The 25,612-nt window shown below is 36.1% G+C and overlaps 1 protein-coding gene across 1 annotated transcript in view; it reads right to left on the reverse strand.

The window, feature by feature from the left end:
- The window catches only part of nolo (ADAMTS-like no long nerve cord), a 196,717-nt gene that overhangs the window by 5,874 nt on the left and 165,231 nt on the right, over positions 1–25,612 (reverse strand). Inside the window, exons 6-16 of the mRNA XM_085480263.1 lie at positions 19,448–19,589; positions 18,888–19,020; positions 15,660–15,762; positions 14,259–14,357; positions 6,012–6,153; positions 5,214–5,307; positions 2,553–2,950; positions 1,729–1,858; positions 988–1,198; positions 238–548; positions 37–164 (exon numbers count right to left, since the gene is read on the reverse strand). Of these exons, the coding sequence (XP_085336389.1) occupies positions 37–164; positions 238–548; positions 988–1,198; positions 1,729–1,858; positions 2,553–2,950; positions 5,214–5,307; positions 6,012–6,153; positions 14,259–14,357; positions 15,660–15,762; positions 18,888–19,020; positions 19,448–19,589 (1,891 nt within the window). The remainder of the gene's footprint in view (positions 1–36; positions 165–237; positions 549–987; positions 1,199–1,728; positions 1,859–2,552; positions 2,951–5,213; positions 5,308–6,011; positions 6,154–14,258; positions 14,358–15,659; positions 15,763–18,887; positions 19,021–19,447; positions 19,590–25,612) is intronic.

Raw genomic sequence — 25,612 nt, forward strand, 5'->3', positions numbered from 1 at the left:
AAACGTAGAATATGACAAGCGAGACAGATCGCTTACCAATACAGGCATAAGTTCCCGAATCCGAAGAAACTATGTCGATTATTTTCAAAGCTCCCTTCCTGCTAATCTTGAACTTTCTTGATTTCCGTATTTCTTTGTTGTCTTTCCTCCAAACGATCTGCGCTCTGATAACATTATTATATTGCAGTTATTCTAATCACATAGATATTATGATAAAATCGCAAAGCTTACACTTACTTATCGAACTTTCTGACAGGACAACGAATTTTGATAGAAGGTGTCCCTTGAAAAATCTTGGCGATTCCGCCGATTCTTAAATCCACCTTCGCATTAATATCCGTTTGATTGTATGTTGTATTCAAACTGGTGATTATTGGTAGCACACTTGAGTCGGAAGCGTGACAGGCTCTGGTATTGCATGGTTTCTCATTAGGTGGTTTTTGAGCTGGACATTCGCGGTCCTCGCGACTCTGCTTGCGACCTTGCGCCATTATTTGTTCACAGACTACATCTCGCTTCTTCACACCACCGCCGCATGTTCTTGAACACTAAAATTAATTCACGTCATCGTCGAAGTTTAGAAAATTTTGAAACGCTCTTTATGTATCTTAATAAATTATTAATTAAGACATTCTGTTATAATTAAATATAAGATACATCCGATAGCTATAATCTTGAAATTATAGATAAACAATTAAATATATAAAATAAAAAATTCATTAAGAAAAAAATAATGCTAGAAATTAACAAAAATGACTAAAACATCTATATTATTATATTTTAATTTTTCAATTTCCCGATTACTTTGAGATAAGAGATTTTTTTTTTCAAAACTATGAACTATTTTTGATTCTTATTAAGTACTTCTATAAAACTGTGATTTGCCACATAAAGAGAGTAATTTGTATCGCTGTTTTCCTTCGTGCGCAACAAAGAGTTTCCTTCCCTCTTCATTATTAAATTCATACACGACATATACAAATATACCTTGCCCCATTCCCCCGTGCTCCACTTGATAGGACAATCCCAGACATTGCAGTATCGTCTGTCGGCGGGCGGTGGCTGCGGACACATGTAATTTGGAACGGGCACTGCTTTGCCAGTCCCGTGTGTCACCTCGTGGATGCAGGTAACGTCACGTGTCTGTATACCAATACCGCAAGGGCTCATGCATGTAGAGAATTCGCTATAGTTCCACCTGCGGACGCAGATAATGACACATTTGTCAGGAAAGATAACGCGGAGGTATGTCCGAGAGTTTGTGTGTGCGTCACAGCATAATTACATTTTTGCCAGCCACACATATGTATAGCAAAATCACGAGTTTACATAGTAATATATGTGTATGCAAAACGTATATCATTCTCGAATATTCTAAATCTGTTGTAAAGATAGAATAAAAAATAGAGATTATATACAAAGAGAAAAAAGCCATTAAAACATCGGAACAGGTAAATTTTTTCTTCTTCAAGTCTTTGTTCTTTGTACGCATCTAACAGAAATATTCCTAAAACCGTAATGTGTTTCTCTCGTTAAGAAAATTAAATACTTAATGAGAGACCGTTTCTTACAAGTGAGAGCGAAGATTGATACGTTCGATAGTCTAAGTTATCGTGATATCGTAGAAGGGTATACATCTGGGATTAAACAAGCATTATGTAAAGCACATCCTAACGATTAGATATTAAATCGATATCTGTTAATCAGTATTACTTGCAATTACTTTACCTGGGCGGGCACGGATGGTCGTTACAAACTCGTATTCTTGCCTCTGGTTTCGTTTCCGCGGTGCATAGAAGCGGCATCACGGTCTTCCCTGTGTCGTCACGCACGCAGTTTATAATAAGATCCTGAACACCTATAAAAGAGATGCATGTACACGTAATCTGTAAACGCACAAGATCCGCTGTAAACTACAGATAATCCGCCCCGGACCGTACATTCGCCCCTTTGTATCGCGTTAGTCGACACAGACTAAACTTAATACGATTATACTTGAGCGCTGTTAATTGCACAATGACATCGATTTTGCCAGGCTATGATGTCGACGAATTAAATTCGTTTCGCTAATCCTATTCGATAAACGATTCATCCCAGCTTTGCACAAACTGTGTATACGGCTCTCATGTTTCGTTTATATAAATACTGCATAAAAAGTCACAAAATATCAAAATAGAAGAGATTAAATCGTTTTACTAAGTTAAAAAATATTCAGATGTATCTAATTAAAATATAAAAATGCATATTTAAATGTAGTAGAAAAGATATATACATAGAATTGAATTTTATTCGAGTGTAAGATGTATATAAGAGCTCGTGAATACTTTTTAAAAAATAAATCGATAATTCCTCGAATTTCTTCCCCCTCGTTTCTTAAAATATAAGAACATTTTTAACGCAGGCTTCAGAAGTTGAAGCTATCTGTCACTTCAAAATTCATTCATGACAGGTCGAATCTGAGGCCTGGAGCACTCCGAATGGTGATCTCTTATCCGTTCGAGACATCTTAGAATATCAGAAGCAATCTTGGCGAATAATCGCGCGTTCGTTACCTCCTAAGCAAGTGGCGCTGCAGGGGGTGTAGCCACTTTCTCTCCACGAGTACGTAGTCTGTACATCGCTACCCGGGGCAACTTTGATGCTGCTGTCGTAGCTGCTTCCGACGGAGCTGCCCGACGATGATCTACTACTATATGTATCTGTCAAACTCGATTCGGCGTATCCGCTCTCGCCATTCGTGCCGATCCTGTAGGAGAGGCTGTTTTCGAGCAAGCCGCACGGCTCCATCGTGCACTTCTCCGTCTCGACCGGCTTCTGGCCGGAGCACTGATTGTCAGGCAGCTTGGCGATGGTCTGACTGAACTCGAGGAATATCTTGCAGTGTACCTCCCTACGCCTGACACCCTCGCCGCAGGTGACGCTGCAAGGGGACCATTCCTCGGCGATGAAGCTGAAGTAGAAAAAATTCCCATTGAACTCGGATTGATCTCTCCCGGATTGGCATAAGTTATATATAACGCGATAAAAAGACGCATCCGGCCGGAAACTCCGGTAACTGGGATTTTAGGTCACGGAAGGATGAAAAATGCGATGGGCGCGCAAGATTCGGTAACCCACTTTCGAGGTAGGAGCACTTAAGAGAGATTTAAAGCGTATATAAATTATTTTTTATTTCAAATATGCGACTGTAAAAAATTCTGTCTAATTTCTTTTTCTACCGAGAAAAAGACAATCTTCAACTTCACTGGAGATTGTAATAGAAATTTGACGTATAGCTTACAAAACATCTCGCACACACACGTGTGCCTTGTAATATTAAAATAAAACTATATTTCATTTGATACGATCATTCATAAGCACACACAAATGTTATAATATATTTAATTAATTATGTAAGTATGTGTGTATTCGTAAAAATAGTGATGTAAAAAGATACAGTGGACTTTATTTTATCAACTGTAATCCTAGCAGAAATATCCAATATAATACTTGTCGGATTAAATAAAGTATTTGACTGTACATTTTTTTTTTTCATTAAGCACATTGTGCTATAATGGCATTATTTTAACATGATCTAAATCTATGTTGTATGTGTATGTGAAAGAGATTTAATTAATGAAACTTCACATGTCTATATTATGTATTACTTTCAATATCTTTATTGTTCAACAAATATTTCGAACGGAAATTAAATGAATATTGTTTCACACATTTATTGTTTTTCTGCATACAATGTGCATTATTTCTATTGTATACGTTTCTATTGAATATTTCATATAATTCAATCAAAACATTTTAATTGATTTGTGGTTGGATAATTTTTCACGTCAGTAAGTAATTTGTTAGCCGCAAATACTTCGATTATTTTACTAATTTCAGAAAAAGGATTTCGATGTATATCGTTCACAATGTTATTTCGCATCAATGCTTCTTGAATTCGAAAACATTTCTCCTTGCTTTATACGTTATACGTCAAATTCTATTAAGCTCTATTTATTGAAAATTACTTAAAATTAATTTTCCTCTTTTTGGAATAAAGTGAAACAAAAATTCTTTAGAAGACAACAAATCTGAAGTAATTTAAATAATTATAATTTTATTTAGGAGAGATTAGAGAACTGCGATTACAATTATGCTTAAGTAAATGCAGCTAAAGTTTGTCCTCACTCATCCTCGTACAAAATAGATTTGTGACAGATGAAATCGTTTTGATAACGGAAGGGTGAAATGACGCGTTATAGGTGCTAAAGCTACGAGGAAATTGTCAGATAATACCATACACAGAGAGAAAGTTACAAACGCTGACTGAAGAGAATCTAGGACCAATATCTTATGGAATTTCGCTACGATGGTAATGGCTGTTCTAAAACTGCAGCAATTGTTCTCGAATTGCGATCGATGTTACATATTCCACGAGGATTATAGCGAAACGGAAAGTTAATATCAACCGAAAATCTGATGAATTAATTATTTGATAGTTTTGGAGAGATTATCTAAATTGAATCTTAAATTAAATCAAACAAGATAGTTATTTATTTTTTTCGAATTGCCTTATGAAAAAATAATAAAATATCCTATCGAGATATCCTATCGAGATATTTTCACGAACCACTTTTCAATTACAATTATTATAAATAAAAAAAAGAATACCGCAGGATCGATTTCTGATCAATATTATGATAAAAATTTTCAACTCTGAATTTGTCAAAACAAATCCCAAAAGATAAAATAGCTTTGAAATAGCTTAGAACATATATTGATATACAAAATCTATTTTAGATTATTTATAATCAACATAAATCTATTCATAATTATATATATTAAATCGTAAAAATTGAATTATAAATATAAGAAAAAAATCTTCAATTATGTTGCGCTAATTAATATATTATATTGCGCTAATTTGATTGTAATATTATTTGGTTATATATATATGCAATTTTTTCGATTCAATTTCTTACAATTTTCTATTCCTGTCTGTCAGAGTGACTTGTAGTTATTAGATTATCCATTTATCCATCTATGCACAGTGATTGTTTAAAATGAAATAGAACTTAATAAGATCTATAATGTCAATACATTGTAAAATACTCGACAGTTGAAAACCCATATATATATATATATATATATATATATATGTGTGTGTGTGTGTGTGTGTGTGTGTGTGTGTGTGTGTATGCAGTATATAGGATATATTCGAGAGTACTACTTACGTTGATTCGGAAGGTATTGGCTGGTCCATCAACTTCTCTGACACCGGGGATAGCGGATACGGTTGCACTAGGGGCTGCGTCATACCGTCTCCATCTAAATAACATTTCGTATGCCGTCTCATTCTCTATGCATATTCCCTTTGCACACGATAACCGCGTCTCCCGATATTTTTCCGGCTCGCCTGGGACTTTATTTCTAAAGTTTGTTCCGCACGATAAAGCCCGTCAAATAATCCTTAGTAACAGTTTATAAATTGTCAAAACTTTGCTATTCTTCGCCCAACGAATCATACACGCCCGTATTCGATCAACGATAATAAAAAGATTTAATATAATCCAAAGAATATTTATCAGCAATAATTTTTTTTTCAAATTATTTAATTAAAAAAAAAAAAATTATTCCAATCTTTTGAATCTAAAAATTAGTATCGTATTTCAAAGTAAGCAATGATTTACAGGCCTTATATGCATTATTTGGAAAAATTCTTATCAGAACATAAGAATGCGTTTTGAAAAAAATACGTGCTCTTTCCAAATTATAAAGAACCTAAATCTCCGTTAAAGAATCCAAAAATATTGACAATTATTTGTTGTGAAATTTAGTGGATATGAAATCCCTTCGACAGAGTTCGGGACCTGAGAAGCGGAATTCATTAGTTTTCATTGTAGGTCCACCTCTGATTCTCCGCGTAATTAACTTATGGAATATTGCATATGAATTTTCGGATATCGCCGCTTATGGCACGTTAAATTGCCGTTCAATCCAATACGAGTTTAATTCAGACATAACGCAATTACACGTGGGACAAGCGACGCTCGTCTTGCATTCCTGCTCGGTATGAGGACGTTCCGCGGGGTCGCAGTCCCTGGAGATGGCACCAACACCGTCTCTGCATTCGATCGTCCTCGTCCGTATTCCGCTACCACAGGTCACGGAGCACTGCATAAATAAAAAGTTAAAATGCACACTTCACGTAGAATTGTAATGAGACGCAATACGGACCGATAAAAAGCGCGGAATAATACAGACGACTTGTAAAAATTATAGAGAAATTCACATTTCGGAGATACGTTAACAATTTAGGAACGCAAAACAATTATTTCTTCAAGTAGATCAATAGAGATAATTCATAATATGTGCAATTATATGTGCAGAGATTGCATAATAATTAAACTGTCTCGTGATTAGACAATGAACATGCGTAATATGTTGTCGATATTTTTTTATAACTTAATGAAAAAGTACGTGGCATATAAAGAATATTATATAACTAATGTATTTCTTATAATTTATAATAACGGGACAAATGCTTGTCTTGTTTGACAGGGGATTATTCGAAAGACGAAATTCCAGATTCTCGCCCTTCTTCGAAAGTAGGGAAAGATGCAATCGAAATTGCTTGGGGCGCATTAATGGCTCGGTAACTTCGCACCACATTCCATGGCAGGCTAATATCGAAGCACGGTTTAATTTAAAATTCCGGATTGCTATTTTCGGTTCTCATTTCGTCGAAGCCGAAAAGTCTCGTCCGAGGTATGTTACACTCTCAAAGTTTCTCGCTCGCAATGAATCTGAAAGGGAGAAAAAGAAAGAGAGAAAGAGATGAGAGGAAAGTACCAGGACAAAGACGGATCTGGCAAAAGGAAAATCGGCGGAAAAGAGATAATGGAGGAAGGAGACAGAGAAGGAAATACGAAAATGTGGAAGACAATAAAGAAAGTGCTCGGATGTGGGGAGCTATCGTTCAGAAGGTCGAAGGTGGAAAGGTGACACACGAAAGGAAAAGCGGAAACCTACTTAACTTAGACTCCCTTCCCTTCTCCAAGCCACCGCACCGTCTCAAACCCTCTTCCCCTTTTCATCTCGGCCCTTCGCTCTTCTTCATCCTTCATCTCTCTCCGTCTGTCTTTGCTTTTCATGGTCGAGCTATATAACTTGGAAAGAGTCTCGATAGCAAAGGGGAGGGAAAGGGAGTGCTTTAAGGAGCCCTGTGCTTTCAGTTCAATATTTGCATGGCTCCCGGGCGCTCACAAAAGAGAGAAATCTATCAATTCCTGTCTTCTCTCAGGGGGCGCTTCCCTGAGCTCCACGGATGAAATCATTACCGTGCTACGCTGACGGGCACCGAGACCTCTTTATGTATCGCTACCAGAAAGAGCGCCATTCGGGATGCTGCCGGTTCTCGAAAGCGAACGGGGACGGGCCATTGTGTATCGATCAGAAATGAAGCGCCGTAAATCATGGGTACCGCACACTTTTGCCTGCACATGACTGGGAAGATTTATCCGCTTTACCTGCGTAATACACTCATTGGTGCGAATGTGTGTGAATGAACGTAATGGGATAGCGATTTGTTTATTTGCGCGAGATAAATAATATTCTTCGGAAGATAGAGATGATATCGTTTATATCTGTCTAATCGTGTAAAATATACTTTGCTGTACTATACGTATCGTTCACAAGTTTTTTTAAAGATATGAACGAAATTTTATTTTTTTGAAAATAAGTGGAATCACAATTTATATAGATAAATGCATAAACTTTTATATTAAATACTACTAAGCAGAATTTCTTATTTAATATCTTTAATTTTTTATGAAGTAATTTATATTTATAATAAGAAAACAATTAATGAATTTGTTTGAATAAAACTATTACTTTTAGTGTCTAATATTTTTTTGAGTTAGCACAATAAAATAATAAAATTTTATTCAAGTTAGTTATGATTAATTTTGTTTCTCATTAGAAATATAAATTATTTATAAAAGAAATATGTTTATAATGAGAAAATCTATTTATAATTTTTAACACAAAAATTCATGCATTTTTAGCATAAACGATTATCTGATATTCATTCTATGCAAACAGATTGAGAGAAAAAAAGGAGATGAACTTCGAGATATCATGTATAAAGCAGACTAGTATCGCAATACATGGTCAACAAAATATTGCGCCTTACACATGCAGCGGATATCGCAATAAATACACATCTAGTGCAACGGGTCGCATTTAGCGACCTCATGAATAAAGCATGACGTCTACATTCCGCAGGGAAGTTGCGGAGATTTTTCCCTTCACGTATCTGCCGAGAAACTTTAGTTCGCTCAAGAGAACGGGGGAAGACGTTCACGAAAACTCGTACGAACACCATTCTTTACTGTTATCTTTCCGGACGTTCATCGTCATGTCCTTATTTATGCAACGAGGTTGCATTCTCGAGGATCATATAAGAAGTCATTTCACCCACAGCGGGAATTCGCAATGTATAACTGGACAAAGAGTTTGCGATTCACAAGGATTTTCTAACGCAATTGACTCTTGGACAAATTCTGTCTTCAAGAATCTCTTTACCGAATATATGGTACATACATATTTCTTTCTGAAACTTTTATATAACGTTTTATGATTGTTATAAATAATATCATAATTGCAAGTATAATTACAATTTAATCCTTCTGTCAATGAACGAATATTCAGGTATCCTAAATAACTTTAAAAACGTGTGGAAACTTTTCTCCGCTCACACAGCAGCTATAAAAATTTGTCGCAATAAAATGTGTCGGAAACATGCAGTTAACACCTGGGTACTCATACATTGAAAGGTGCAAAATTATGCATTGACTGAAAGGGACTTTAACGCGAATGATCTGGAAAACAACAAAAAAATATTTGAGAAAAGCTTTCGATTCTCGCATTGAATCTTTTCGTACAGAGCGTAGCGCGATTGAAAGAACCGAGATGTTCGCTCAAGCATCGAGAGAGTTGGAGGAATTCCAAGTAGATAAGTACCGCGCGTTGTCGGTCATGTAAAGTCGCGCGACACTTTTATTGCGGAATAAATTTGAATAACATCCTAAAGAAAGTGAAAAACGTTCGATGGCGGTTCAAAGTGCGCGTTCACCTCAGAAGCGGAAGTTTGTCGAATGTTAAAGCGCCCGCATCCATCATAAAGTTACCCAAACAATGTCTAACTCGCATGTGTGGCTCGCGTTTGTCGCATCACTGGAAATTTCGAATAGCGTGTGCAACTGTCACGTATACGTTCTAATCTTGACGAGATTCTCTTTCAATTCGCGAGTGCCGCATCGTTGTTCGTTACTTCGCGTCGGCAAACTTCGAGTCATAGGTGATTCGTGAGGTACTAGAATCGCGATGAGTCTCGCACAATGAAAATTCTGGAAAGCTTCCAGGTAATGTATCGATTTTCGTCTAAGCATCTATTGCGAAGAGAAGCTGGACCGAAGAGAGAGAGAAAGGGAGAAAAAGCAGGTCGTCGAACGTTGTGCCAGAAAGTATGCCGGAAAACTATCATAAGAGTCGACTCCTTCGAGTATTATGCAATATGTACCGTGCTTGTTTGAACTGCATGTATTCGCACGCGACGAAACATCGGTAAATGCACATTCCGGTTACCACCGCCGCATAAATTTAGCCGAACTTCCTTATGTTTTATGCAGACGTTTTATGATAACTCTCTGGCGCATTCTACTCTCAATAGTGTTTTTATTTTAAATATATTTTATAACATTTAGATTGCTTTGCATAGTTGATGAATGTAAAACTTTATTTCTTTCGAGTGCAGCACTGATTTTAGTTTTCAGGTCAAAATAATGAAAAAATCGATAACAGATTATTAGCTATGCATAGTTGCTTAATTATAATTCACTAGATGGACTGTCTGTTTTTTTTAGTCGCTTATTTATGCGTGCTTTTTTATTCGAAGCAAAATAGAGATGTTTCAAATATCGGAAAATCAGAAAATGCTTTTACCTGTCCTAAATTTTCAATATTCTAATACAATTTTGATATTTTTACTCTTATATAAACGCGAGATAAAAAATTATCTGGCGAGGTAGAAGTCCGCTGCTCCATCATTGACCGCGATGCAAGTTGCGCGCGAAGTTAAATATCGAATGCGCCGAATCACAAAGTTCTGGAATGCCTCCAGAAGCTATCGCGATTTTCGACTAGTCGTGGGAATAAGAAACTAGCGATTGTGTTGAACGATCGTGCCAGAAGGAGCGTCGAGACGCTCTCGCAGGCGCCTGCGAGTCGAGTTGCATCAAGGGTGCAGCAGCCTCGAGATCGCATTCGTTACGAAAGCGTTGTGCAACGTTAGCTCTTTCGACGTCCGCAAGATCGAACGTTTTTAACGACGATGACCTTTCGCGATATATCGGCGACGAGCGAATACATATACATGTGTATACATATATATGTATTGTATAATGCCCATGTATGCACAATGCCCGCACGTGTGCGAGGAATTTTGTCGAGAGCCACGTGAGTCTTTTTCTTGATAAAATATCTACGTATACGCCTCCCGTTTGTCTCCTTTCTCTTGCGTTTTTCACGTTTTCCCTCTCGAAACGCCGCGAAAAACGCTGCCGGCAAATATATATGCGTATACTTTGCTACTTTTTACGTTTTTACCTCTCCTGAGAAAAATGTAATCTTATTTTATCCACAATAATTTAATGAGCGACGAGGTAAAATATGGGGAAAAAAAAGAAAATTTATCAGTTTGTTTCTTGATTTTTTCTTGATTTTTCGTAAGATGCGATGTTGAAGTATATATATGAAACAAGAAAATGTTTTCCACCGTGAGTTCGTCACGCATTTTTTTTTTTTTTTCATATTCGCCTTTCGTCATTTTTAAAAGAAAATGATACTCTATTTCTTTACAAATAATGCAAGGAAACGAATTTATCGGTTCAATTTCACATGTTGCAATTTCAAGAATAAGGAGATTGTTCACGCACCTAAATAACTCTCGAGGGATGTGTCTAGGACGATAGTATATACGTGTGATCTTCTATCTACCTACTATCTTATACCACTCCGTCTATCACGGTGTCTCAATTTCTCCCTTGAATCGGTAAGAGCTCTTTACGCCGGTACACCTTCCTCCTTTTCTCTTCCTCTTCTACCTTTGCCATGGAAAAAAGGGCAGCGCGGTTTGTCTCTCAGCGGGATTTGATGGTACGGAGAACGAACGGAAAAGGGTACGTGCGAAAGGCGCGGAAAGACGGTTATTTGGCAACTAAATTGTTCTGTTTGATGTTAGTGGCTGACGTCGCCTGGAGCGTCCTCAAAGAGTTCCGCGCGAACAGAAAGAGTACAGCTAAAAGTAGTGATAAACTTGGAAGACATCTCGCAAAGAGAGACGTCAAGCTTCGTTCTCGTAGGCATCCCGCCTACTCGTGCGGTTTAAACGTAATTCGTACACGGGTCGGCACGAAGGAAGTGAGGTGAGGCGAGGGTGCAGTTTGCAGTCTGCCGCTGTCATTTTTACGCCAAATCTTCGCGCGAAGGAAGAAATAGGAACGCGTCCCTCTTTCATGCCGCGGAAGAGGATTTGTCGTCGCCGTTCGCCGCATGTTCCGCTCGGGCGATTCCTCGACTTCGCGAAAATCCGATTTAGTCGTCGGGCAGAAGACGGTGCCGTGAATGAGAGCGCCGTTTTATCCACGTTCGTCTGCTATTCGATACAACCCGTTTGTGTAAAAAGAAAAGGAAGAAAAATATATATATATATATATATATATATATATTTCTCTTTCATATGGAGGTAAAAATGTAAGCCGAATCAGGATACTTTTTTATAAGAGCGTCTTAGAAAGGACGGATATTGGAATCATTTCTGAGCGTCGAATCAATAGTTCTAGTATTCGTGAGAAAAGTGCAATTTTTATATTATATATTGCAGATATTTCATCTCTGTTTTATGAAGACATAATGTACGGTCAAAATTTCATACATCGAATTATAGAATTATAGTATCTTTAATTAATTTGGAATCCGCTCCGATATCCGCTTCAGAAAGATCAAACGCAATAAATTACGCTAAAAATGTACGAAGTTATATTTAACATCATTTAATATATATTTGCTTAAATATTTCTCCCTCGGTAAAAATACAAGAACGTAATATGCGAATATATGTGGAAATTAAAACTCCGTTTCAATTCATTTACGTGAATTTTTGCATTGTGAGTGAAAACTCAACGCGCAAAGGATTAAAAAATATATTTTAACGAAGGCATTTTTGGCGCATAAAGCGATACGAATAAATAAATTATCTTAATTAAGAGAGAAATAATTTTGTGTACTACGCAAACGAGTTATTTGCTCAAAAGTTAGATTATTTACGAATTAATCGTAATTCGAACTTTAATAACACATTCGAATTCGCAATTTCATTGAAATCCAAAATCTAATTTATACCTATATTTTGTAATTTTTGCCCGATTGAAAATCAAATTATATTAATATAAAATTAATTGTCAAAAAGTTATAATATAATTTACGACTTCACTACAAAATAAAAAAAAAACTAATACAGATTCAAAGAATGTAAATATACAACTGGTAGCGAGAATGTTTCGATCTTTCCTGTGACTCGTCGACTTTCTGCGCTCTCTTTAGAAACGCCCAGAAGTCGTTATACAGAATAAAAACGTGCAGGTAGCCAAGTTTTTTCTTGATAGCTAATGAACCGAAGAAAAACGGAGCTCACTAGGTGAAATTTATTCTGCTTGAGATACAAAAACAGATCGCTCTCGTCGTTAACCGATCTAAAACGAATTCTTCTCCATATAAAAATCAAGAGTAGCGAACAAGGTATTGAATCTAATATCCCGGTAACCGAGATTAATCGTAAAAAGCTCCGTCACTTTCATCCAACCGGGAAAATCTTTAGGGAGTTTCTCGTCTTTATATTGAATGTAATTTCATTCACCTTCAGTCGCGGTCCAATTCGCGTACAATTACGGCAATTATTGTGCGTCCGTGGAGAGCTTTTGGAGAAAATCGCATTGTCGCACGGAGAAACGCGGACGTGTATTGCGCGATTGCAGAGGGAAGGAAGATTACATTTTCATATGGCTCTCGAATCGCGCGCTGACGTATCCGTCGCCAAAAGCGCACCGTACAAATCGCGCGCAGCCCCGTTAATTTGGCTTTGCCTTTAAATGCCACGTACACTGTGACTTGTCGAAAAGGATGGAACGGATGGAAGCAGAGTTTTATAATTAAAGGCAGCTTCTCCTTGCTCTGCGTTCCATGCGCGCGCGTTTGTGCCCTGTCCGAGCGTATAATAGTATAATAGCGCCGCGATCCGGATTTACAGATAAATTAATGCGAGCTTTGAGATGTGCGCGTTGGGATTATTTGAAGAACCCAATTGAGAGTCTCTGCTAATTGTAAAATCTTCCCGTTCGCATTGATAATGTTTTAAGACTCGAGTTAACTGTACAATTTTCTTATTAATTTACCGGATCTTTGTTTCTGCTATTTCTTGTTCCCGAGATTGACAAAGAATAATTGAAATTAATAAATATTAATAAAAGCAATTCTTAATTATATAAATTTTTTTGAGATTAATTTTTTTGATTGTTTATCGTTAAATGCTAGAAATTGAAATACTTATATTCGTGATTTAATCCAGTAATTTATAGTCTATTTAAAGATTAAAAATATAAAAAATGTAAAAAAATTATTCAAATTAGCGAAATTTAATAAAATAGCTACGTATAAAAGAGCAGTTGCTGAAGCGGATTTTACGTGCTTCGCATCCTAGCGCGTTTTTAATAAATAAATAATTAATGCAATAATATCGATTATACATAGACAGATATTAATGTGTGAAGGGAACGTTTTACTACAAAGTATAAGTTGTTCGAATCGGTCATTACACACACGTAACAACCCGGTAACATTTACGTGGAGGGTAAAGAGAGCGTGCAAATCGTGCGCAGCCATTAACCCTGTTTCCCTCTGGCCAGTACGTTCTGCCAGTAAAACTCGCAATTGAGATAGCGCTGCAGAGATAGAGCTGTGCTTTGTTCGCATACATGTATGTGCGAATAAATGTGTGGATGTGTGCATTTGCGACCGGACCCGATGCATGCATCCAAATCCGTGATTGTGGCGAGAGAAAGCTTAACGTTTTCGCTCTTAAATGATACCGTGTCTATGTCTACACCTCGGCCGAGCGCGTACAACGACGCGTTTTACTCGCGTAAAATCTCATGCACTCTCACCTCGCTCCATTTATCGGTTTCCCACATCGGGCAGGACACGGTGTTGCAGGTCTCCTGAGTGCGCGGTTTGTGCGTGCCGCTGCACTTGTGGTCGGGTAGCTGTAACAAGAAGGATTTAATATTAGTTTGGATCTAAACGAGTTATATGTGATGTATGAAGAAATATATTTCCCCCAAAAAATCTGAAATATTTTATTATTTCTACCATAGCAAAAATTAAAGAGCAAGTTACTAAAATATATAGCGTTCGTTTTAAAAGCACTGACAATTCACGAAATTATTCATAAAGTTGAAAAATAAAGAACATTTGTAAATTAATGAGTAAGAAAATAAAGTTGCAACTAAATTCTCTTAGCAGAAATTTATTAATTATATACATTGTACATATAAATATATTTATCCGTGTTGGACGGGCTGGGGTTGAAAGATTTTATGATGAATGACGATGTATACTCTTGCAACTAGCACAGCTCTTCAAGTTTAAACGAACCGAACTGGGTTAGAGATCACGGGATCTTCCAAGATCGTCGTGAGAAGCGCGACAGGCTACGTATGTAAATGCGACACTAAGATAAGTACGAAAGTATACGACATAAAATTCCTGAGATGAGAGAAATGGTTAACGTTCCGTCCTCGCGGAAGCGCGGCAGAATTACGGCGTGTCTAACGTCAGTGGCGAAATGTGAAAAATGTGGCATTTTATCGTGTGCACGCGTAACGCTGATTCGCATCGCGCGCTGGCAGATTTATTCCGGAAAGATTTATTTGTCTTTACATCCCGCGCACGCCAAGTCCCGTCGCGTTGACATTTTTCTGAGAGTAAACGTGACATTCGAGAAATTTTCAAACCGCATTCCAATTTTCGGTACGACTATATTAATTTCGCATATGCCAGACAAATTTAAATAACTGAGCTGTGTTATACGATTTTTTAAATTAGAAAGCTTTACATGAATATGAAGAGTTTAGAAGAAATCTTTTACTCTTCTTTCATAACAAATTTTTTTACATAAATAAATTATAATTATCTGATGGGTGATTAATATTTTCATTAAATGAAAATATTCATCAAATGAAAATAATCACTAATAAGGAATAATGATGAGATTGTATTAAAAATAATCCAGGATTAATATGACATCGATCTCGAAGATTATGTATTCCCCAACATAAAATTTTAACGAGCAAAATTTAAGTTTTAGGTTTATATCATGAAGTTTATTTTAGGTTTATATTATTAAGAAATCAATAATTTTTCGCACTTTATTAGAATCAATATCAAAGAAATATAGAGAGAAGAATTCGTTCCTGAAGTAGCGGCCTACATTTTTGTTATCTTTTGTATAGCTAACAAAGAGTTTTATTTTTTATTATTATTGAAAAATCCTCTTTCGAATTTACCTTCGTAGTTTCGTTTCCGTTTTCCTCGGTGCAGAAGGCGGACCTCGTTCGCGATCCACCACCGCAGCTTGCGCTGCACGTGCTCCATTCTCCGCTTATCCATCTGAAAGAACAGAGAAAGGAAATCGTTCAAAACGATGGTATTACAAAAATACATCGAGTTTAAGCTTGTTACGGAGACGCGAAATTATGTAGTTACTTGCATCCACGTGTAGAGTAAAACCGTAACACATCGCATCGTATATGTACTCCAAAATAAAAACTGATTAATATTCCACTCTTGTCGATGCGACATTCGACGAACCCTTACGTTATTTAAGATTGGTATAAAAAATGAACGTGCGTGTCGTCAAAGTTCATGATATAAGTTTTATGGCTTGAGGAAGGCGACTGCTGCTTGAAATGTGTTTAAAATGCGACGAGTGTTTTCATATTGATGCCTTCTTTTTTCTTTTTTTTTTTTACGTTGATGGATATGTTCATTTTTCACATTCAACTTTTCGTGTTACTTACGAACCGTGGAATATGAGGCTATTGAATCCTAATATGAAATAGAAGTTTGTGCGCGTGATTTGTCAAAAAGACTGCTATTTTTATCAATTTTTTTTATCATGATAAAGATTGTAAAATTAATTATACACATTGAATATTTAAAAAATACATCAAAATATCTCCTCTCTTCAAAAAGATATATATTTCTATCCAGATGAAGACAATTATCCCGAAAATTTAATCTGAACTCTTCTATAAGTTTATTCTATAAGTTTTTTAATTCGTATTTCTTTTCTTGTTTGAAGTATTTTTTCACTGAAGTGTTGTAAAAATTTCATGTAATTTCCATATTATCGATGAAAAGGGAAGGATTAACGATAGAATATATAGTTTTACTTTTAATACAACCTTGATAACTATGAATATTTTAGACTAAAAAATCGAAGAGGTTTCTTTATTAAACTCTCAGCTGATATCTTTGAAGGCCTCGAGTTTCGATGTATCGGGCGTAAAAGCCATGAGATTAGAAGATATCGATTTTTGGTGAGCATTTACCAAGTAACAGAGGTAGAGAGTGCCTTCCATCGAGCTAACGGGCTTTTTTTGTGAAACTGTCAAAGTCACTCTCGATATTTTTCATGCACGACGCCATAAAAATGTTTCGCGTACGAGCGATTGCGCTAAATGACAAAGTGAAACGGTAACTCCGGCTCGTGACTGGCGTTATGCGGGATATCGATCATCGATTATCGACCTTGCCGATCACGCGAATCACCCTGGCATTCTTTCCACGTGATCTCCAAAGTTATGTTCGATGTGATTCAATTTTCGCGGCGGCAAAGCCGACATGTGTTATCCATACAATTGCACTCGGTAAAATCCAGGCTTGTACGTCAAGTATATTTGTGAGATTTGAAATTAATTGTTGTAACTTTTTCAATTTCTCTCCCGGTGAAAAAAATCGTTTTAGACACGGTACCGGATTTTATCGATCAATCATGGCTCTTAGCTTTATAACGCGAATCTCGTTCATGGCGTAAACACGTGCACCGATATTTCTGACGAATTCATGATGCGTTTCGAGTGTATTTTTCAAGTTTTCTCGCTTATTAAACTAAAAAATGCTACTCACGAAATATTCTTATATATTCTGTAACTAAAGTATTTTTATTTAATGGTAATATAATTTACTATATAAGGTAATGCAAAAAATCAAAATTTACCGACATTTACTCGGTTTTTAATTATATGCTTAAATAAAAAAAGCAATAAATATTCTTTATTAATAATTATTTCTGTAATATTTTTCAAATACAGATAAATAGATTCTCAGGATTCTCGATCAAATGTAGCGGTTATATAAGTCTCATCACGCATAATTAGAGATAAGTGATAATGTACGATCGAATCATAACTTTCGGACCTCAAAGTGCAGTTATGGCTTTGCGGAGTCTCAATCCTCTTTGGGGGAAAAGTGGGCCATTTATTCTTAATCGATCAGACCCAACTGAATTTGACTAAATTTGTGGCCACTCCAATTAATCCGTTGACCGCTTCACTGGTATCGATCGATGTCTCTCTGGTAATTTATCAACGCAATGACTTGTAATCGCGATATCGTTGCGTCGTCGACGCCATAAAAGTCAAGTCCATCACGTTGCTCTTTCGTCGTAATCGTTAGACGATACGATTCGATTACTGTTAGCGATACCGATGTTACAATCACGCACGCGTTTGTCCCGAATAGAACTTTTCTTGAATTTCGCCAATCGATTGATCGGCTTGACGTTGAGATAGATGGAGTGAGATATATTGCAACACGAACGTATATACACACTCGAAAAACTAATATATCTCTTTTGAACGCAATTTTGTAACGCAACTGGTGCGTCTTGTATATGGCACGATTTTTATTACTTATTAATTTTTCCCGCAAAGCAGAAATACACTCTCGCATTTCAATGTCTCCTCAGAAATAGTAATAATATTCTTCACTGTCGCAAACGCAGTCGTGGCAAGCTCTTAATCGTTCGCGGAACAGTAACAATAAGCGTTGGCAAAGATCATCGACCGTCCCGTGAACATTGAACCATAAATTCAAGCACAAAGAACAGATTCTATATACTAGACTGTAAACTTTCAACGCTACTCCACGGTTCTCGCTTTCAACGAGCCCGCGTTCCCGGAGAAAGAGCAAGCGAGAGAGAACAGTTTGCGGGAGTTTTTGTCCGAGTCTCGTCGACGGCGGAGTATCTCGTCGTTTGTTGGACGATTCCCATCGCGCGCGGAGAGCCGGCTTTAAATCGCTGCCTCGCAACCTTTCCATGAGACGGAAGAGAAATATTGTTGTACGAACAAAGATCGTTTGTACCGAGCACCAGTTCCCAATTTCCTGCTCTCTCTCTCTCTCTCTCTCTCTCTCTCTCTCTCTCTCTCTCTCTCTCCGTTTACTTCCTCGAAGATCTCGAGATATCGCAAGCGAGAATTGAGATTTATTTGCGTTAAAAGCGCAAAATACGGCGAAGGATATTGTAATATTACACGGGGCGGAATACAGATACTTTATTCGTTTCGCGGGCGAAATCATTATGCGAGAGAAGGCATCGTATATACATGTGTATATATATATAGCATCTACTTTTCGATTACTATACACGCGAATAGTTGGACGTTCTTCGACGTAGAACGTGCATGCAGATCTACTAAAAATAGTTTAATCTGTCCGAAAGTACTCACTTGGTCGTGCAGGGGTGCGTGTTGCACGGCATCCGGGTCTTCTCTGGCCGGTTGTTTGCATCGCAATAGCTGTCCTCCACGACACTCTCGTCGGTGCCGACCGATTTGCACACCGTCATCGCTATCTTAAAACCTGTTAGTGCAAAAACGCGACCGGCATATTAACCCTCCAATTTAATAGCGAACCTTGTCGTGCAAATAATACTCCGACGCTGTGAATTTCATTTGGTGTCTCCTTACGACTTTACCATTTTTTCATCGCGAAACATATTTAAATTCTTATAAATGCAATAAAAAAATCTCTCCAAAATGTTAAGAGTATAATTCTTTTCGAGTAGATATTATATAATAATCATGCTTTAGCATTATTTTTTATATAATGCAATCTAAAGAAAAATGAATATTTGAAAAGACAGAAATAAAAATTTTTTACAAACTCTATGCAAGAAAATTAAAGTTACGGTGAGATATTTCTCGTAATAAAATTGAATCGCAATACTTGAGTTGATATGTTTATTTTCATAGGAAAACATAGTTATATTAATTCCGTAATTACTAACCTCCACCGCAGGACTTGGAACAGGCGGATATCGATTCCAAACTCCAGGAGTATCGCGATTGGCAGCTTGATCCATTCCCTCCGCACACGCCACACGCATCTGTGTTCTTGTTACTACCAACTCTAAGGTCGCAGCCAACCTTCTGCAACAGAAACCCGAACGCTCGATTAATGAAACACGTCTTCCATGTAATGGATCTTGGCCGCGGTTGTCTTTAACCCTGTCAGAAACGATAATTTTCTCTTGGAACACCTGTTACATGCACATTAATTTTACTTCGTTGATTCTAATTCATTTTTTTGTCAATAGAAGAGTAATAATAATTGCCTAAAACTGTAATTATGTATAGTGTTAGTATATATACTTCTTTAATTTAACAAATTATATTTAACATATATAGGTAAAGATTCGCTTAAAAAATATATAGAGTCTCTTGTTCTCTGATTAAATTTTTTCAGCAAGTATTTATAAAAGTTACTGTTTAAAACTTACGATACCAAATATAAAAATGTTATAGAATTTTATTGACGATTCCAAAGTTACGTGGTGATTTAACAATTTACTATTTACGTGATATAAGGAAGTTTTTGTAGTCAGAGTTTTGTAGTTAAGTTGAAAGAGTTTCGCAGTAATAAGAATGGTATTTCGAGAATATTAAAGGATTAGAGGATAGATGAACGTTGATGTCACACGAGAACGAGGAAACATCTTCGCGAAAATTCAGAACCTTTAAGGATAGAAGAGGTTGGCGGAGGGATGGAAGAAGTCGAGGCTGACGTCGATTCGTGACCTGGCTCGGACGGCAAACTGATTTGTCATTCAGGTTGCATGGAGGTTTGCTCGGAGGTCGGGGAGTACATTATTCATCCCTTATCCGGGGCGAGAAGAGTGAAGGCAAACTGGAAGGCGAAGGTGCGAGCGAATGAGCAAAGTGAGACGCATCGGAGATGCGATGCAGGAGGAAGCAGTGGCGAGCGAGAGTAAAAAGGAGAAGGACATGAGCCTAACGAGGGATCTCTCCTACGATAAACTGCGGTGGCGAGATAATCCGAGATTTCGTAAAGTGACTTGCGACGCGAATAAATCGTTCGTCCCTATTACGCGCGCTTAGATTTTCAAACTCAGCAAATTTCGAAGTGTGCGTTTCTGCGACAAAAGAATAGAAAATAGGGAAATAGATAATTCAATCTTCTCCCTTTCTCGTGGCAATTATTTTTTCCCTTTAATATCTAAATATTTGCAAATAATTAATACACTATTATTTATCTGTATTCATTTTTTAATCAATTCTAAACTTATAATTTTATTATTTATTAATTTTTATGTGCATTATAATCATTTTTTCCCTTTAATATCTAAATATTTGCAAATAATTAATACACTATTATTTATCTGTATTCATTTTTTAATCAATTCTAAACTTATAATTTTATTATTTATTAATTTTTATGTGCATTATAATCATTTTTTCCCTTTAATATCTAAATATTTGCAAATAATTAATACACTATTATTTATCTGTATTCATTTTTTAATCAATTCTAAACTTATAATTTTATTATTTATTAATTTTTATGTGCATTATAATCATTTTTCCCTTTAATATCTAAATATTTGCAAATAATTACTACACTATTATTTATCTGTATTAATTTTTTAATCAATTCTAAACTTATAATTTTATTATTTATTAATTTTTATGTGCATTATAATCATTAAATAACATAACGCGGCAATTCTATTGATTTCTTTTACTCGTTACCTTAAATCGTACGAATTATCCATCCGTTCTGTTATATTTTGATGTCTTTTATGTACATGATTTGACATAACGGTTTCGTTGAATGAAAGCTAGACGAAAATTGCGCACTAAATTCGGCGCGACGCGACGCGGTCTCCATTTCGGCCCAATTGACCGTTCGATTTGGCTGCAAAATCGAAATAGGGCTCGATTATCGTTCAAGTTTCAAACTCTGCGAAATACTTCCATTAAACATCGGCGATCGTCATTCGGCGAATTGCGGCAGTTACGAGTGCAGTTTTATCCCGTGCACCAATGCAGAAGCCAGTTTAGGCAGTAGGTACTTTATTTCCGCGCTCTCGAAACGAGACTCTGGCTCTCTAATAGCTTCACGCATCGAGAAGCTACACTAGCAGGGACAGCAAAAATGTCTGAGGGAACGGGGTTGCCGGACAAAGCGGATTGTGAGATGTACTCTCGTCGAATAGCACGAAAAGAAGAAATGTGTTCGATGCATTCGCGTAAGATCTAATCTTCAACTAATTGTGAAAATGCCCTTTCCCTTTAAGAGAGTTGTAAATAGCTTCATTAATTAATCAATCAAAATCTTACTACCATACTGTTTTTTTATTTATTTATCTCTAATTATTAAATAAAATAATATAAATTCGGTCAAGAATTCAATATGTAATTAAAAATAATTTGGTTTACTATTGTAGAAAAGAGAGAGGTAGGGAAAAAGATTTGTGAGACTGCGGATATGAGATCAGGATATGAAGAAATTTAATTTCATGCAAGGCTGAATTTGTTTCGCATTTTCTGTCTCCATTGTACGAGAATAGAATAGAAATATCTTAACAGTCGTGTGCGCTTATATATGCTTCTTTATATAAAAGACATGCATACAGGTGCGCCGGATTAGGTTTACTTTTGCCGCGAAAGTGGGAATCAATGATGGGACTCGATAATTGAAAGATGGGGTCATCGAAGCAACCCATTATTTCTCTTCTGGGTAAACAATTCGGAAGAGAACGAGAATTCCACTGGGCGTGAGAAATGAAATATCGCGGGACTTAGCGGTACTCCACCGATCTTGTGAACCTCTTCTGCTCCTAATTCCGCACAAATAATCGTTGCAATACGTAGTGACGAAAATAAAAGAGAATTCACAAAATACTACCATTAATATTATTATATATAATTTATTAATACTGTAAATATATTACTTAGAGTTATTATATTATATTTAATGTTAATAATAATACAAAATAGTTCTCGTTAACAATCGCCATAATTTTTAAATGTGATAAATCTGACAAAAAATCATAAATAAGAAACTTTGCTATTTTTATTGAAAAAAGTGTTCGATCAATTTTTATTATTGCAATTTATTGCCGGTTGAAAACTGATAAATTCTGTTCGTGATTTTTGTCAGATTATCGTAAGTGGCGAACTGTTATGAGTACCATCCTGTATATAATTCCTGCATTAAATAAAAAAATAAAAATGTTAAAAATAAAAAAATTGATAGTAGGATTTAAATAACTATATCCCTTATGATATATTCTCTGTATATTTCTGTACACTTCTTACTTTTCTCTGTATACTTCTTATCGTTCCTAACAACATTAAATCATTCGACATCTATGTAGCAAAATACTTGAAAAACCTTTAAATCTCTAGTAAATAAATCTATTTAAAGAAATCTATTAATAAATTCATGAAAAACAAGATTTTTCAATAACTTCGGACCAAAATCAATTACTGGGTCAATACACTCACTCTTTATTTAAACTGAAATATCAGAGAGATTAGCAAAGACGCAAAAGCCGATAATTGCTAATGCTCTCGCGATTTTCCACACCGTAGCGATTTCGTTGCACAAATTTGACTGGCACTCAATTATTCACTCACGCGCTCGAGATTCTATTCGATGTTCCATGTACCTTTCTTAGTACCCTTGCCTCTTGTGCACCTTATCCCATTAAGTTACACCCTGCCTTTTCTACCAACCTCATCTCTCGCCTATTGCGCCCCACTTTCCCTCTTCCCTCGCACTCGTTTCTATCTTTTAACATAGTTTTCTCGAGAATAAGATTTACAGAGTGGAGGAAGGGGTGCTTAACTTCAGGCGTTTTATTCGCCTTCAGCTTTCACTGGCACGATAAAATTTATTGCGTAAGTACCTGTTCGGGACTGTACAACTCTGATTCAATCTGTGCTTTTCATATCGTTTACTTAATATTCGTTTATCTATTACACAATACGTCTTCTTTCGACTTTAAATATAAGAAACTGAAAATGGGAGCATTAAGATTTAAAGGAGGAAAAAATAATTGAACAAAAACTGGGAAAAGGAGCAGAAGAAAGCAAACAAAAACTTATTTCCAGGAAAGCAAATTTTTGCCTCTTGTATGGTTTCTCTCCTGTTCTTTCCTGCCGTTTTGAAGCATTAATCTTAGTCAAATCTTGTTAAAAACTAGCAGTTTGACCGAAATTTAGAATACAAACTTTGATAAGATACTTCCGTATTCGTTTAAAGTATTCTCTCATATTTGTTTAAAGTGTTCTTTCATTCTCGTAAAGTTTAATAAGAATGAACACCTAATTACTATTCATTTCTGAAGGATTTTCTTTTGCTGAAAAAGGAAGCACCGATAGAGAAGCTTAGCATAACTTTAGTAACAAAATACAAAACTTGCGGCGAATAATATTCGTTTCTTAGGCGGCGTGAAATACCGTGAATCTTCTTTCGTATATCTCTTGACTAGAATTAAAATTAATTTATACATTAAAATAATGAAAATTATACATATATAGAAAATTCTAATTTTTAAAAAGAATTTCGCGAGAAAACATCGAGAAGAAAGAGTTGATGAAATATACCGATTTTTCTCTCGGAACATTGATAGAGCATTAAATGATGTTACAGTTGGTAATTCGTAAGTAATGTAATTTCTCAAAATTCACACCGTTTCCACTGCTACAGGAACGGGTGTGAATGGCGTAATAATTTCTCGCCCCGAAGATAAATTTTAACGAGTGCACAACGTAATGAAAAAGCTTTGGCGCGACCATCGGGCGTGCCCACAACGAAAGCGGGACTCGGCACTTTTAATAACGCAAAGCCAGTTTGCGTTTACTGGAGTTTGCTTAATGCTTAATTACGTAGACTTCTCTGCTGATTAGATATTGTTCCCGTGACTGCGTCACCCGGCGCGTCGCCGTTATGAGAATTCGTTAATTATTCCCCGGCATACCGCGAACGCGCTTTCCCGGCGTTATTGTTAATCCGATTTCTTTCTGGTTGTTTCGCGGTATCACGAGTCTCATTTAATTTAGGATCAAAGAATTAAGATTTTAATGCGCATAGCCGAGGACGCGCATTATATTTTCGCGGCAAGAAAACGTCCAATTTGTATGCAGATAAAAAAAATTTAGAGAGGAGTAAATGAAATATACTTGCGACTTATTTTCATGTAGCAATTTAAATAGTTCAAAAAAATTATTCCTTATTCAGAATCATTCATTCAGAAATATTTCTAATTTTTTAAATACAAAATTTTAGATATTTAATAATTATAATATATAGGTGTATATAACAATTTTATTATATTAGTAAAATACCTATAATTTAATTGTTGTCTACTTTAGTTTATAATAATCTAGTTTTGCTGTTCGCGTAATAAGATAGCAAATGAGATGATATTGAAATTTAAATTTAAATATGACGAATTGTTATAATAAATATAAACAACAATATAATTAAATAATTAATTAAATAGATAAATTAAACAAATATATGAGTATTTTAAATATCCGATTATACGGAGTAACAGTAATTACAAGTATTTTCGAGAAAATACTGAGAGATTTTAACAAAACTTACAAGTATCCCATTAAGAGATCCCATTAAAAGTTATCAAGAAAGCATGCTTCTGTGAGCTTATTCAATAAATATACGGATCGTGCAGTATTATTACAACAATAATGCGCCGGACAATCTTCATTACGCTTCTCGAGAAAGTGTGTGTGTAGATATACATACGTTATATATGTGTGTATATGCACATGGCGTAGATCAAATTAAGTTAATGGACGATAAGATCGGGCTTCTCGACACGCCCATGTTAAATATTAGCAGAAGACTGAGCTAGGAGTGCGCTTCGTTAGGCTGCATTTTAACAACAAGATGTGAAACACGCCCGCTCGATGTCGTAGCGACATCGAGAATCAACGACTTACGAATAAGTTTAAGATACTAGTTGATACGTATGCACCGACGTTTAGCGCGAAAATCTTCTTCTAGAGTTTCCCCGCTAACTCCAAAAGTTACATCTTCACCAAGTTTCGACAAGAGACGTGGCAATTGCGGTTAAATTTTGAAGTAATGCCTTCAATTTAATCCTGCGCTTAAGACCACC

Source organism: Nylanderia fulva, unplaced genomic scaffold, assembly GCF_048542155.1.
Source record: "Nylanderia fulva isolate GAGA-0341 unplaced genomic scaffold, ASM4854215v1 Scaffold14, whole genome shotgun sequence".
Taxonomy (NCBI): Eukaryota; Metazoa; Arthropoda; class Insecta; order Hymenoptera; family Formicidae; genus Nylanderia; species Nylanderia fulva.